This window comes from Phymastichus coffea, unplaced genomic scaffold (assembly GCF_024137745.1).
Source record: "Phymastichus coffea isolate CEN01 unplaced genomic scaffold, Cenicafe_Pcof_1.1 PCOF00037, whole genome shotgun sequence".
Classification (NCBI taxonomy): Eukaryota; Metazoa; Arthropoda; class Insecta; order Hymenoptera; family Eulophidae; genus Phymastichus; species Phymastichus coffea.
Genome location: NW_026706848.1, coordinates 1218498 through 1235716, shown reverse-complemented (window position 1 = coordinate 1235716; position 17219 = coordinate 1218498). Strand labels below are relative to the sequence as shown.

Here is a 17219-nt window from a genome sequence, read left to right as displayed (position 1 = left end):
CATAAACTACGAATAGCAAATGTGCGAAACATACCAATATAGTACTAGTGGCTGATTGAGGCTCACAAGTAATGAATAATATACGATGTATGAATAAGAATGAATGTATTTATTTATTTTGTTATACTTACAGTTTCTAGAGTATTTTCCGTATCGTAGATCTTGATATTTGGATGGGTTCAATAATGAAATCGCACGTTCTCACTTTTAATGGATCGCGTATTTATTGAAATCAAATAATGTAGTTTGACAAATAATAGTTGAGTAGTTAGCCAAATTGTCGAACAGGCTTGCACGCGACTGTAGTGTCGATATGTAGAGTTTATTCGTCAATTGTCGAACTGACGTGTACGGAGTAACGATAATTGCTGGATTACCTCTCGAGTGGTTCATCTTATATACGTAAATTTGTGCTCAATAAATCGCTGATGTTTCTTGTGTAGTTGAGTAATTTTCTTTTTGAGTTCATTGTGTGTTGTGTAATGCTGAGTAGGGTCTTTGTGTTTTGCTGCCGTATCGTTTTCTGGTGGACGTGTATATAGTTTTAATTTTGCGAAATTCGGGATTGCACTTTTAAAGAATGTAAATGAGTAAAGATACGTCTTGAGACGTAACATCAAGATGATGATCCAATCTTTGTTACTGAGAATAATTCACCTATGTACACTACTCAGAAAGTGGTACACAGCCCAGCAACCTCGTCTACGACGGTTACCTCTGTCTCCACGCTCTCCAGACATGAATGTTATTGAGAACGTCTGGGCAGAAATGGTTAGAGAGTGGAACCGCAAACAATTAACAAGCTCTAGAGCAAAGAGTTACACAAAGTTGGGCTGCATTGATAGAAAGGCCACCTTATTTTAGAAATTTTACGGATTCCCTGCCCAGGAGACTTAGAGAGGTTATCAACGCCATTGAAATCATCGGAAATGCCTTCGAGAAAAAGGCGTCTTTGAAAAAAAGAGTTGCAGTTCCATTGAAAAATACGAAGAATCTTTGTACTTTTAGTTGTGTGAGCCATCATTTGAGCATATTTTGAGAATAGAACTTAGGAGGTCTTTGAGTTTAGCTGCATTATTAGCATCAGATTGAGCAATTAAAGGTAAAATAAATTTGTTTGTTATCTCTAATAGTATGAATAAAGCCTGTGAGGCATCTTTAGAAGTTTCAAACACACCATAGTCTAGTTCTGGTTGAATATTAAAAGAAGGAAAATTACAATATTTCCATTAACAACATTGAGATGGCAAAAAGATGGGTAGATAGGTGACGAAGGTAAGGACATAGATTTCTCACGTCGTAGCCTGTCCTGTATAATTAATGACGTGGACCTTGTATTTTGAGTGTTATAGCTTGATGTAAGCTCATTAGAGGTGGTAAAGAAGGAAAAGAATGTGTTGATGAGAATGATGAGTGTTGCTGAGACTGAGGAGATACACATGAAGAGTATGAGTTGATATACTGAGTTATGTGTTTGGAGTGATTAGAGTGAGGATAATTTTGATCAATGAAATGAGCATTGGAAGTATTTGAGTTTGTTGAATTTGTTGAATGATTGTACGTAGCATAAAAGTTAGGAGAAGATGGACAGGGAGATGAATTTAGTGGTAGTAGATTGGGTGATTTATAGTGACGAGAAGGGAAATGAGCTGGTGTAGTGGGGGGAGGCATTGAGTTGTGAGCAATTTTCTTTTTTTTTGAAGATTGCAAAAGATCTAGAAGAATAACGTGGAGGAGAGTCCCTAAACCGAATATTAAGAGCCTCTTGGATTGACAAGTTATTATCAGCTGCAAATTTTCTAACATTTTGTTGGTATAAGTATTCAGGACAATTGTTAGATGTGGGTGAGTGATCACCTTTTTTTTTTAAGTATTTTAAAATACATAGCTTACAGAAACGCCACACAGGTAAAGATCGAGAGCATTGTACACAGTTATCGTAGGTTAATAAATCTGCAAAACCCCTACCTCCATAAGGCAGTTGGACAAATTCTGCATATTTTCTCCCGCATTTGATTCGTTCTCCATGGAAATATGCAACCAAATAATCTATCCATATTTGCATCTCCATTCTACTACATCCTTCAGATGGTCAAGGAATATATTCTACATACTGTTGTTGATCGTTTTCATACCTTAATTCCCATCTTTTCACGATGATTTATAATTGTTCGTTATTTACATCACTTCCTGGTGCTAACGGTAAGAGCAGGTGTTATTGATTTTGAAAAACTATTATCATCCTACAATGTTATATATTGATTATCAGCAGTTGTATTGTTTGTGGATAAACAAAACACTTTATCAGTGATTTTTAAAATATTGTTTTTATAATCTATTTTAGCGTTGAATTTACGCAAACATTCACTGCCGATTAGTCCGTATTCTTCAATAGGTAAATCATCGGGTACCATATGAAATTCGAATTCTAAATTTTTTATTCTAATATTTATTTTTCCTAATGTTACTACACTATTATGTGTAGTACCTCGAAACTCTAAACTATTCAATTCGTTCAGATATGCTTCGTTAGGTTTCTTAGGCCATTTCAGTAGAGATGGTCCATTACCAGTATCTAACATGATAGAAAGACTAATATTTTGATTTTTATCTTCTAAAATGAAAGTTGCTGACTTACTATTCAAGTATAACAACATCAGTCTTTTCGTTACTTCTAATTTCTTTGTATTCTTACTTAAGCTTGGCGCTCCGTCTGGCTGGTCGTTTCCCCGGTCGCGCCCGTCACCTGGAAACCATTGGCATTTCCCTGTTGTTGTTTTTTTTGTTCATTAAAAATTCTTTTGTTACATCTAATTTTCCAGTGACCTTTAATACCGCAATAATTACAAATTGTTGGATCTCTGTTTGGATTTCCTGATCCGCGATTATTAAAATTAAAATTTTCCTGGTATTGATTTTTTGATGCAGAGTTCTGATTTGATTGCAGCGGAGTTATTTGCTGGCTCATTCTTTCTTTATTGGCTACATTTTGACTATTCATTTGCTTTTGGCCTTCGTTACTATTTAATCTTTCGTTTCTAAATTTTGTACTGCTAAGTGATTTGACAACTTACAAATTTGACATACTTGTGAGTTATCTGTTTTTACTACTTTACACTTTTAATGTTTGCTAATTCTTTTTTTGCTTCTGCAAATACTTTTACTGTCTGGTTGAGATCGTTGGATTCCTGTGTTGCGAAGTCGCATTCAATCTCTACCGCATTTGTTATTGCTTCTTTAAGATTTTTCGCCTGTCCCATACGCGCTGTTATAATCCAGTGTAAGCCGCGGATAAAAAACTTGACTTTATCCTTTTCTAATTGATTTAAAAATCCAACATTATATCTTTTTTCGCGCACTGCTGCGCTTACTAATTCTCGCGCTATTGTTTTAACTCTGTTTGAGAATTTTATTACATTTTCTGAAGTTTTTTGTTTGAGCATAGCCAGCTCACCCGAAAGTTAATTGAAAGTTTTGTCTGATTCGAAAAGCTGATTTAAATACATTACAATCTCGCTAATTGTCTCAAAATCTTTTCCACGCATACTTTTTAATGCATCCCCGTATAATCTTATTTTAACTAATCTTGCTAGATCCGCTTGATTTCCAAGTGGAATAACATTATAAGCTTTCCAACAACTATCTAGAAAATCATGTAGCGGAATACAGTATCCATCGTATTTAGGAATGAAATTTACGATATCTTTCAAACCTACATTTCTCATACTAATTGTAGAATTTTGTACTGTACAGGTTACCTTTTGTGAATTTGAATGATAAATCGGTCTTGTGTTGACAAATGATCTGCATGTTGACTTTGGTGTAAAGTATTCCGAATAGCTACTTTTATCGTTTTGATTTGTTATTTGATCCCTTTTTTCATTAAATTTTGGTATTAAAAATTTAACATTTTTATAATTTATAACAGGAATTTCGTTTCTTGTTTTATTTATTTCGTCTTCGTTATCATTGTCAATTGTCGAGTTTGTCAAAGATTGGAAATATTCTCTTGACTCGTCTTTCATTATTTCCGCGGTTGACTCAATGATTGGTTCAAATTTATTTTCAATTTGTACTACTTTGTCAGTAAGATTCACTGCTTCTAAAATTTCTTTCGGACTTATATTGCGTTTTGTTAATTCTTCTACAATCAGTAGTAAAAATGGATCTTGACATGAATTCCTTATTAATTCTTCATTTATATAATGTTCTAAAATTTTTATTAATTTTTCTAGTTGTTGTTTTTTGCCCTCTATTTCGAAATCTAAATCCTGACGAGCGTGCAGAAATTTTATACATTCTAGTAATGTTGGTTCTCTACTAGTTATAAAATTCGCATATACTTTTTCTACGTAGTTTCTTAAAACTAATAGTGCTTCCTCATTTCGTTTACATCTTAAATCGGCTCCCGTAGCCATGTTGTAAAAAAAAATTACTTTTGCCTAGTCCTGCTTTTCGTTAAAAAAAATATACCCGGAGGGGTCCCCAATTGTTACGTCTCATGCAACGGCCGCGAATTGACAAGAGTTACTCAAACGCGACTGTCTCTTTTTGGTCAATGTGTAAGCGCTTTACCACAGGTACGAGACTAAAATGAGAGCAGATTGGCAACGTATCTAAAGCACCGATGGGAAAAGTGACAATTTAAATAATTTTACCTGTAGTTTGACTGGCTCAGCAACTCGTACGCCAGAAGCCAGAGATGTAACGTAGATATAAGAATTAGGTATACGAGTAGGTCTTTACTGGGTTATAATAAATTATTATAGAAATAGAGTTTAAGTATTTATTGTTCAAATTACAGAAGATCCGCAGTCTTACAGAGTCGAATAGAGAGTGAGTGTTACTATCTCTTTGAGTTCTTTTTTATATTACAAAATATATAAAAACTAATCTATAAAGGGTTAAACCCAGAAGGGGTAAGTGTGTCACTGAGAATAAAGTCAGCTATTAAATGACTATTACTTTAATTAAGGGAATTCCTCTTTCATAAAAATTCAAATTTTACCGCCATTAAATAGTCTGACTTGTTCTCGATGTAACTCAATCATGCAGGAAAGGAAAATAGCGAAGCTAACCATGACAGAATAAAAAGTATCTCAAGGAATATTTAAGACTTTATTTTACTTATTTTAGTGCTCGTGCTGCTAAGCAAGGTTGTACAGAATCAATCATTTTAGTACAGCGATGAGCGAATTGATACTCATGGTAGAGGCTCCTTTGTATGCCAGGTTGCCTCTACAACGTTGTTTTCGCAAATTTGCACAAACTTTGAACAAGCTTTAACGTAAAAACATGCACACAAAGTGTTTCTGATGAAAAAAAAATAGTTTAAAGATGCTGAATTTTATTATATTCATCGTTTATCGTGAAAAAATCGTCTTATAAAGTTATAAACAAATAAAGTTGAATGAATGAATAGGACAAAATTCAAAATAAAATCATATGGATTTTTTACACCAAAAAATCGTGTATTATATTTATAACTTTATTCAAGATTAAATTCGTAAATTTATCAAATAGAATTTGAGTAATATTTAAATGATAAATTCGTAAATTATTTTCTTTGCAAATATAAAATCGACAAACGAATTGTAACCGCTTTGACTATTTTGACAAGTACATATAGTATGAATCACTACCTTGGATCGCAATATTAAATGTTTAAATAAATTATTAATTTTTTATTTATTTAAAATTTTGTTCAAAAGTCAATCATTAACGTGTCGAATTGCTTCTTTTTCTTGAGATGGCTTTTAGCTGTGTGATATTTGAATGGGCATTACATTTGTTTGTTGTAAAATTATATGTGATTCATGTATGTTGTAACGGGGATTTAGACCGCTACAATAAATTAATTAAACCAAGATTGAGTAGTGGCTGGCACATATGCAGCTCTTTGCGGTACTGCGTTCTGTTACGCAAGACCGGCGCGGTAGGTCAGATCGCCAACTGGCCCGCGAAGAGCGTCGTAGGTCACGCAGCTTAAATCGCGAAAGTTAAGGGAAGCGATAGGTACGAAAGGGTAGTTCAAAAGAAAAGCCATGCAGTTTTAATAGTGTACGAATATACATAAAGTTTATGTGCGTGTCAGTGTACAGGGTGGTTCAGAGAGAGCGGCGAGATAGGCAAAACGAGAGAGAGATCTAAGGAACGGTCGGTACTTACATTAATGGAAGCCCTTGTATTGCAATTCAGCAAGATCGCAAAATTCGCCTGACTGTACTGTCGTTTGTCGCAAAGGAAAGGAGGTATTGCACGGACAGTTGCACCTCACTAACTTATCACAGTCAAAAGTCTCTCCGTTGCCACGAGGCAATTCTCAAACAAAAATGTTAATACAAGCGCACGCACGAACGAATGCCTCTGCACAGCTCGCGAGCTATCGGCTAATTGCTGGCCCTTCGTCACGCGGCGCGCGGCGCGCGGTTCGTCATACTAGTCGCTAAGCCTACACGCACATGCGGTCTCTCTCTGCCGGTGCTCTCACTTACCTTCTCCGCAGTCGTCGTCTGCTGCTGCGAAGGAGAAATATAGTTCAAATATTGTAACATTATAAATATATGATATTCTTAATATTATGGTCATATATAGAGAGAGACATAACGAGTTGATGTCAAACTCGTTATAATGTAAATTAAATTTTGCCAAGTATTAATTAATTAATACATAATAGAGTTAGATTCGAAATCAGCACATCGAAATCAAATGAAAATTTGTTTTTGTTCGTTGAAAAAGCTTAAAATAACCAATTTCGCATATTAAAAAGTAGATTTGGTATAAGTAGATGTGAAGTCACACTTTTTATATGGTAATGATTTGATTGAGTGCCTAAACAAACCTAAGCGTATGCATGAGATAGCGCCTTAGTTTTGATATCATTTTTCCTCATTTTCAGGTATATTTATTGCCGTAACGTAGTGAGAGAGGAAAAACATAAATCAGACTGGACTTTTACATGTGTTATTCGCCTCTTATTCATTATAGTACAAGTCTTTATTTATAACAAATTATTAGATTATCGGTTGCAATGGTAGTCGATTCGATCAATCGATACGTTCGCGATTCGATAGCACTCGCGATGCTAGAGCGAACGTCTAAGAGAGAGAGAGGGGGCGCGCGAGAGTTCAAAGTTTCAGTTAAGCCTCAGCTATTGTAGATAGAACAGCCAAATAGTTTTTCCATTGTGTTCCTGCCGTTTTGCCTTTTGAGATCAAAAGTTTTCCTTGATTTTCGATACGTGCGCGAGTGATAGCAAGGAAGCTGAGTAAAAGCAGCATCACATCAGCAGCAACTAAAGCAGCAGCAAAATAGCAGCAGTCACCGGTATTCGTAACTGAGGCAGCGCAGCTGGTTTCAGAAAAGTACCTTCAGTTATTTCTTTTCAACAATTACGGCTGATCACCGTAGTTGCACCGCAGGGTAGGTGCACCTCCCTTTTTCTGCGTGACAAAATATTTACGAGAATATTTTGTTGATCGCGACCGTTTGTCTGTTTGCGCCGAGCGTTTTCGCGGTCGAATTTCGAATTCTCTCTCTCTCTCTCTCTCTCCCCGTATTATTGTTACACATTGTAAATCCTATTCGCGTGCGTACATCTTTCGGCCCAAAGACTGTAGTTTTCTAGTCATAAACGATTTTGATTTTATTTGCCGCATTACGTTATTTCGTTTCCTTTTAGTTTAACGGATCCGTCACCGGTTAAATTTTAAACCGATTTCATCTAGGGGTTAGTTGGAATAAACATTAGGTCACTCACACCTAAGATAGATCGAGTGTCACAAGTTAGGTGACTTAAGGTGAGTTCAACTCTGTTGGAAAGAAGACATCGGAACGAAAGTATCAAACGTAAAGGCGAATACATGTATACTCATACGTGTTTAACGGAGCGGCGGTTAGCTCTACATCGTGGGAGTTTGTTCTTTAATAAACCCATTTTGTACCAGCTAATCCACTCCGTTACACGGTATTTATTTGCAAACTTAATGCATTAACAAGAATGTAGTAACTACGCTCACATTTTTATGGAAGTCAATCATATACATACTTAACAGCAATAGGATCATATCTATTACGTGTTTACTACTCTCAGCTTCGCCTTACATATCTTTCTAGTAGTAGAATCGGCCTTCTTTGTTCCTATATAGCGTAATATGTATGTTAAGAAATATTACTTTGTTACTTCAAATTTTTTTTTCAACCATCTTTACTTTAAATCTGTCTACAAAATAGCAATAATTATATTTTATCATAATATTAGTGATAAAATTATAAATTAAGGTACTTTGCCACTAATCTGCATACTATATTAATAATATAAAACTTATTATGTTGAAAAAAAACTGCATCGAACGATCACTGCTAATTTTAAGTATAATTAAGTGTATTTTTTTCCTAGTAAATTTAATTAAATAAATAAATGATTTTTAAATTATCAATTTAATGTTACTAGGATTTGCTTGGGTTACATTAGCAACTAATGACACATATGCTTTGGGTGCATTGGTTTTGGCTCATTCTCTACGCCGTGTAAACACACAATATGATCTGATAGTCCTTGTTACACCAGGTGTCACTCAATTCATGAAGTAAGTTTTATGATTATATTCATTTAATAAGTATATATAAATAGTATAATTTTTCTATAATAAACAAATAGTATATCACAATATAAGTAGTTTAAGACATAAGTTTACGATATGACATTAGTAGCCTAAATGATACTCATGTCAAGCAATAGTGAGATACTTGAGTTACAAGTATGGTATAATATTTTATAGTATAGTAAAACTTAACTCAATATTAACTATTTATCTATCCTTGGCCTAGAACAAGTTAATTTTTTTTTGCCATTAGGTTGAAATTAAAGCGTCAGCTAGGGCAAAAATGAACTGTTTGAGTAACCGTAAAGGTCTATTTGCCAAGTTTAAATATGTACGATCCTGTTGAGGATTACTTTCACCATAAGCTACTCCGTTGACACGTCACCAATCAGTAACTATGTTACTAGTCATGCCAGTCTGATTTGAATAACAAACTTGAGCGCTTGTTATAATGTAATAAGTATCCACCTGCATTTTATACGAAATCTACCTAGATATATTCAATATTTATTTGGATCCAGCTGGAAATCTATCCTGAAAATCTAATGGCATCCACATGGACTCGATATTAATCTATATGGGTATCCAACTGCATTTCTATATAGAAATACAGTTTGTATTTCCAGTTGGATTTTCCAGTAGAGAAAATATACTATACGTCAGAAATAGAGTTACGAAATATGTTACAGTAAGAATAGAAGAAAATTTCAGAAGCGTCATTAAATAAGTTTTTTTACAGAATGCCTAGAATTTGACTTGAAGTAATTATAAAAAAAGATAGACACTTTGATAAAAGTAATGTTTTATTTCTTCTCAAGCTCTGTGTTATTTATTATTATATGATGGGATCTTGGCCGAGTTGATCGGCCCTGTCTGGGTCGCTCGCTTTCTCTCTCTCTCTCTCTCCCTCTCTCTTCCGCAACTCGTTCCATAGCTGTGACCATGGTAGGTGTAATGGAAGTCAAGAACCATTATTGAGCCGGCGCGGTGGAGAGAGAGAGAAAACATGCGCATGGGTCGAAAGTATCGACTGATGGCCGAAAGCGCGTTAAAGAGCGAGTGCCAATCATTAGCCGTCACCAATATACATTGCTACGCCAAGAGCAGCGAGAGACAACGACGACGTCGAGCACCAATAAGCATAAGAGTGTCTAAGTCTAGCCATTACCACTAAGGATCTGCTATTGTCATCCGCCTTCTGCCTGCCGTCAATGTGCTCAGCCATATCTACACCAGCTTCAGTCAGTCTTTGTCAGGTCAAGTGATCTCTCTGTCTCTCTGTCTCTCTTTCTCTCTCTCTCTCTCTCTCTCTCTCTCCCTCTTCTTTCATTCGAGAGTGCGCGACGCAACAGCGAAGTGTTCGCGATTATCCGCGAAGACGGCGTTTGCGGTGAACCTTTCTTTGATTTCTCTTGGACTCATCATGTAGCATGATGTTTATTTATTTGCAACGTTCTCTTGTACCTAGTGGTGAAGTTAAATAAATAGTAGTTAAAGGTTACCACAGAGTCATTCTTGCGTGCACCCGCAATTTCCCTTGCCCTTGAGCAATCACCCAGCTTACCAGCTTCATCACAAGGTCCATTGTCGCTATTATAGTGGAGCGAACGTGCCTCCTTTACCTTCCTCAGCTTAAATAATTAATTAGTGACGCGATACCCGGGCACAGGCCCATTGCACGGCTCGTAGAAGTAATTTACCATGATTATTCCCGTGTCCGCGTCTATCGTATTACATGGCATCCCTTGTGGGGAAGCTGTAACATTGGCAAGGGAAATCGTAATAGTCGAGGCATCGAGCAGTGACAAAGTCGAGGCATCGAGCAGTAACAAAGTCGAGAGTCAGCGAGCGGAGAGCCAGACCAAGCCCGTGTCAAGCGACGGATGGCTGTGCGCAGCATCGCGGCGTTCAAAGCCGTGCCGTACTACTGCGCATGATCGAACTCAATGCAACTGACGAGGATTTCGAGTGTGACGATCTTCTACCCTTGAGTGAAATGCGAGCGGTAAGCACCGTCGGAGAGCTGGTTCAGTGTCCTGGCGTCTAGTATTACGAACAAGAGGATGAGCCCGGCGTCCTGGGTTAGGTATGGGGCTAATTCGCGCACTGTCCTGTTATAAACTGTCCTGTTTAGTCCTAGAGACGTGCGGAATGCGCTGTCTGGTAGTGCGAATAATATTTATTGAGTGGAGCAAGCCGCAATAGGACTTTGCGCCGACAAGCACCCGCTGCGAGCATCCGTTGTGCCGCGCGCTCCTGGTAGCATGCCGCCCTCCTCTACTCTTGAATGTTGGAGAAAGAGTAGCTCACAACAAGTGGAGTCGGAGGAGAAAGAAGAGCAAGAATTTTTTTCGGAGTATTCCGGTCACGATAGGAGACTCGACAGATGTAATGAAAAGTTTAGAAGATGTTTTTCGGAAGGCTTTCTGGGGAGTAGGCGAAGAGAAACGATCAGTTAGAATTAAGGACGAAAAGATCGACTGTGAGGCCGTTGACCACCGAGAGGAGCGCGCGCGGCTGCCGATGTGAGTCGAAAGCAAGAGGAAAAAAAGTGCCGACGATCCGGACAAAGGTAATGCGCGAGCGTTGATAGAGAGACGCAGAGTAAACCAAGCGAAGCGACGGGCGAGCATGAATCTGAAGAAGACCTTGTAAGAATTCTTCTTATAAATACTGTTTTATTGTTGCCACAAAATATCTATGTAGCAATGCAATTGGTCGAATCATCTCATTTGAAAACATTTCCAAAAATATTTGGTGAGATCGTTAACAAAACAATTATGTCATTATCATTAAGGCAATTATTAAAAGGGTTATTAGAACGATTGTATCATTCTTGATAATAAAAAAAGTTAATTTAAAATTATTATGGCAGGATATTTCTTCTGATGATGAATATATGAAAGTATTTTAGTTGCATTCGGATATTTTACTTGTTATCGATGATATTTTAAATATATCTTATATATTTCTTGTAATATGAAATCAGAGATTCTTTAATTAGTTATTCCAAATAAATGTGTCAGCTCATGATTCTGTCTGATGGCCACTTAGACATTAAAAAATATTACATAAAATTTGTAAAAGATTTTCTTGGGCTTTTTGTAAATTGGTGGGGTTCTTGTTTGGTATGTGTTTTAAAAAAGGTCCATTAGATAAAGGGCACAGTCAAATGAAAATCTAAAATGTAAGATTACCTTTCGAGAAAGTTCAAATGGATATTTTAAACCCTTTTCCTATTTCTTCATCAGGTAATAGGTTGTGACGGTAAACGTCAAATTAGCGCTAATAATCTAACCTAATTGCTGCCTGCGGGGGCAGTACCTACCGGGGAGACTAGAAATGTAACGAAGGAATTCGGCACGCGAGCAGACGGAACGCGCGCGATTGAAAATGAACCAGTGAGGGTTTATCCATCATCACGTTCGCCCGTATTTTCGTCATCAACTACCGATACGCGAGCCACCAAGACCGAAATTCGCGAACAGAGCGTCCATACCAGAGCTGATTGGGAGCGACCGCTGTTATCGAGGTGCCGTGCAGCTACCAGGAGTGCAGACCTGAGCCAGCAGAAAAGCGCTGTGTCCTGTGACCTCGAAAGTGTGCGTGTGAGGTTTCGCCATGGAGGGCGAAACCACGTGCGCGCGAGTTCGCGACCCGCGACACGAACAAAAACAAACCGCTTTCTCGCAGTGCGACTAGTTACCGTCATCTTCGTACGTCTGCCGAATAAAGGTAAGCTGGCCAGCTTAATCTCGCGATCGCGATTGCATGCGTAATAACTAATTTTCCGTGCTCGAAGCGTGCATGTAATAGCTCTACGGACAAAGAACAGCGAGCGTCCCGACACTGCATGTTGTTGTCGAGCGAGCGTCGATGTAAACATGAACACGCGGGCCGATTCTGATGTAGCAGTTGAAAAGACAATAAAAGGTTTCGTTCGTGATATTAACAAGTGCTTTCAGCGTGTTTATTCCGTAGTAACTCCACTCCTGTAGATTCGTAGATTTGTTGGTTGACTGACACCCGTTCCCTCTTGCTCTCCGACTTTCTTATTTGACATAGGTGATTACGAGTACGTTTACGCGATCGTCTTAATAAAAATAATTAAACGGTAGCAACCCCGTTACAAGGTACCTCGTGGTTATAAAGGATTGCTTCACCAAATGGGTCGAAGCATTTTCACTCTTCCGAATGAAAACGAAAACAGTTGCGGAAGTATTTGTCCGTGAGATTTTATGCAGATATAAAGTTCTTTTAGAAGTTCAGACTGATTACGGTCATAACTTCTACGCTAAGTTAGATAAAACATTGTCTCAATTGTTAGATATTCAAAAAACTTGAAAAACACCACTAGTACAGTTTAGTGAGCAGCTAGAAAAACTAAAATAACACTCGAATATTTATCTTAATACATATCAGAAAATCAGAAGGATTGAGATCGCTTAATTTCATTATATCTTTTAGTTTAAAAATTCTTAATACATGTCATAACAGTAGTCACCCCGGCTGAAATAACTAGTTATGACATGACTTGTACTGGATTTATTACTTGGAACTCTGTCTACTATTGACGAACTTATAAACTCTAGTAACTACATACACAAATAGAAGATAAATCTCGATAAAGTACATTATTTTACAGGACAAAATATTCGGATTTCATCTTAACAAATAAAAGATACTACAATAGAATAGCTCGATACATTGATTTTTAAACTGAACAAAAAGTTTGGTCTTACAATCCTCGCAGAATCAAGGATAAATCACCAAAACTTCAAAGCAATTGGGAAGGATATTTCAAGATTGTACCAAAAATCAATGATATCGTTTTCTGCATTTAGGAAACCCCGAAATATAAGAAGAAAATTGTTCACATCGATCGACTAGTAACTTATTATGACAGATAATTCTATCTGCTTCTTTCACTAGGAAAATACTAAGACAGGAACAGAGGTACGGTACCACAGCATAACAACTTTTTACTTTCTTTCGTGAAGAATCGAGTCGATGACAACAACCAACAAAAATAACAATATAACTAACGACATTTCCTTTGGTGGTAGATTTGAACGAAGATAAATTGATGCGAGATATGGGTTCTTTAACTGATTTTGAAGAATTATCCCGCTTGCAATTGTTTCTCACGATACTCAAAATCCTGTTTCACGATTCAAGACTTAAGCAAACTCAAGAGATGAGCCTTCAGACACATTTTAAAGATTAACTCGCTTCAGACGACCACGTCTTATTCGTTCTGTTTAAAATTGTTGACGATAATTTTATCAGGGCAAGGGTAAATATTACACAGGTCAGCATGTTTTTGTATAGACTAGGTAATAGCCATTTTAGAAGTAAATTTTGGTGTCTAACTCAAATCCGGACTCAGAATTACTCGTTCACGTTAGATTTTTGAAAAATCCTAACCTAAAAGTGTGAAAAATACGGTTATTTGCTATATTTGAGTATCCATAACATCGCCATTTATTGTTATATTTCAAATCTGAAATATGCATCAGAAAGAGCTACTCTCCACCTTTACATATCACTATTTATATGTATGATTATCATTTTTTAAACTGGAGATATCGTCGATTAAAAAGAACTAAATTACAAGTTTCGCAATGACCGATATACAGAGTGTAACAAAAGTACCGAAACGGTCCTATATTTTTTCAGTTAAGGTATTTTTGAAAAAGGTTAGGATCAGGTCTTTCGTAACTTTTTGCAAGGAATTCAATGGTAGCCTTGGATTTGACTTTGAACTAGAGTTTCAAGGTTATTTGAAGGTCAACTTTGTTTTTTAAATAGAAACCCATATATTTTATCCCGGATTCGGATAGAGCGTGAAATTTTACGTTCAAATCATGTAATATGTGTGGGATCCAAATGACCTCCACTCTACCCCCAAAGTCATTTCAACCTTACTTTTTGAATGGGAACCCTCATTTTTCATCACAGGTTTGAATTCTACGTGAAATTGTACGATCAGATGATAGGATATTTATGGGATCCGAATGACACCCCACCCCACCCCCAAAGTCATCTATTCAATTCGATTTCGATTTGATTGCGGTTAACGAGGCAAACCAAGATTGAAATTCTATCATAACAGTTTCTTCTTATTCGGTAAAATAGGCCGACAAACTACGATAACATACGTAACTTGAGTGAACAAAACAAGTTTTGCAGAATTACATGAACAGTAAAAAACGGGACTGTGTATATTCTAGTAAGACTGGAAGTAATTTCTAAAGCAATTTCATGCGTAAAATTTGAATCCATCTTCAGAATTTAGCCATCACATCACGCTTTCGAGATATCCTAACGTAAACGTGCTAAAGCCTTTAGGCTAGATTTTTACCCATATTTAAAGTTATATGACATCGTGAATAAATTTTACTTGTACAGACGGAGCATTCACCATAAAGTAGTACTCCTACCCTTCAAAATTCACTTTACAGATTAGAAATACATTTTTCTTCATAGAGACAATTAGAGATACCCCGTGGGGTTAATCAGTGGCTACGCGAGTGGAGCTGATCAGCGGTATTCAGGGAATAAGCGAGTGAAGTTAAAGAAGTGTTAACGGGTATGCGAGTGGAGTTAATCGGGGGTATACGAGTATGTCTCAATGGGCATAAAGCTCAAATCTCAATAGGTCCCAAGATAGGGCCCGCTGAAGTCAGTATAACAGGGTACCAGTGCTATACACTTTTTGTTCTACTCAGTACTGTGGTTTCCATTAATATGGCCCGATTTTCGGTTTACCATGTCTCAAATAAATACTTTAATGGGCCCGAACCCTACAACTTAATGGGCTCGAAGATTACCTCGGAGTCAAGGTCAAATCAAGGTCAAATTAAGGTTATCGCATTAATCTTGGGCTAGGGACCGTTTCTATATGTTTTTGAGGTCGATGAATCAGAATTCGGGGTCCGTTTCACTCGAGCAGGTCAGGTTCAAGGTCAGGTCAAGGTCAAATCCATAAAATTCATTGCAAACAAAGTGAAAAAGTACATTTACATGTTTTTTGGATCGTCAAATTCGAATCTGGGGTACGTTTGATCCGAAAAGGTTGTTTAAGGTCAGGTCAAGGTCAAATTACAGTGAATCAACAAAAGAATCTGAAAAAAATCATATGTATATTTTTTGGATCGCAGAAACAAACTATATTTGCTCATACCTCCTGATTAACCCCACCCGCATACCTCCTGATTTACGTACCCCCTGATTAACCTCACTCGTATAACCCCTGATCAACCTCACTCGTATACCCCTTGATCAATCCCCTCATAAACCCCACGATCGGGGTTGATCATGGAGTATACTAGTGAGGTTTATTAGGGGGTGAGGCTGATCAAGGTTGGGTATACTAGTAGGGTTTATCAGGGGCTATACGAGTGGAGTATGCTAGTGGGGTTAATCAGGGGGTGAGATTGATCAGGAGGTATACGAGTGAGGTAAATCGGTAAAATAAGTGAACAAACGAAAGAAGCAAACTCAAGCATATATATGCCCATACATACAACAACACGTAGTCATACATACTCATCAAGTAACACAAAACTTTTAGACACTCGCGCAAACGAACATAAACAAAAACACACTTGCACAAACACGCACAAACAAAAAAACTGACGAACAAGCGAGCATAAACGAAAAAACATACGCGCAAACGAGCACAAACGCTTAAACATTCGCACAAACGAAAAAGTACTTGTGAAGATGAGCAGAAAGAAAAAAAAATACTCGCAACGGGGGCCGACCATTGTAGCCCTTGAAAGCCCCCTATTAGCCGAGAAATATAGCTCGGTATATAGCTCTGACCGAACTCACATGGGCATATCATTCAGATTGTTCTAATAGTTTGAATTTCACTTACTGCAATCTACATTTTTTTTAACTAATTTTTTAATTACATAAACGGAGATCATAATTTGAAAAAATACAAAAGTATAAAAATCGTAATGTCATATTTAATTTTATCCTACTTCAGTTTTTGTTTTCCACATCTGATACGTGTTTCAGTTGATTTCTAAGATCAGAAGTTCATTGGATTTATTTCATTCGATGCGTTGAAGGCATAGCCTTTTTAGTCATCGTTTTCGTTATATATCAAACCACTCTGATTTTGCACGATTCTAAATCTAGAAGTATATTTTTTTAGTGATTTAATAAATATATTTCTAATATCAAAATATAGTAATCCGATTACTTAATTTTACGCTAGTTTTAATGTATTTACTTAAATATTTCTTGATCTTACACCTGTATATTTTATATTTTTTCATAATAAACATTTAAAAATAATTTCAAATATTATTTCACTTCTGACCCCAATGTCCATTTTACCACAAATAATACTGTATTAGTTAAAGTTACCAGGAAAAAATTGTCCATCCTACCTCTATATAAAACATGGCGGGACGTGTAGTATGTTATGTATGTGATGAAGCTTTTCCTCCTCGCACCACGCGATTTATGCGAAACTTCAATTATGAAAAAAGGCGGATCGCTATAACCTACCGTCAGGAGCTTAATCATCCAGCTCTTGAAATAAATGATTATCTTTCGCGTGTGTGTTTCAATTGTGACTTATTACTTACACGTGAT

The 17219-nt window shown here is 36.8% G+C and overlaps 1 protein-coding gene across 9 annotated transcripts in view; it reads left to right on the top strand.

Moving 5' to 3' along the window:
- Positions 1 to 17219, top strand: part of LOC131663661 (glycogenin-1) — an 895804-nt gene that overhangs the window by 454046 nt on the left and 424539 nt on the right. For all 9 annotated transcript variants that reach the window (XM_058934184.1, XM_058934188.1, XM_058934187.1 and 6 more), the window contains one exon: positions 8453 to 8588. In XM_058934184.1, coding sequence (XP_058790167.1) covers positions 8453 to 8588 — 136 coding nt within the window. The remainder of the gene's footprint in view (positions 1 to 8452; positions 8589 to 17219) is intronic.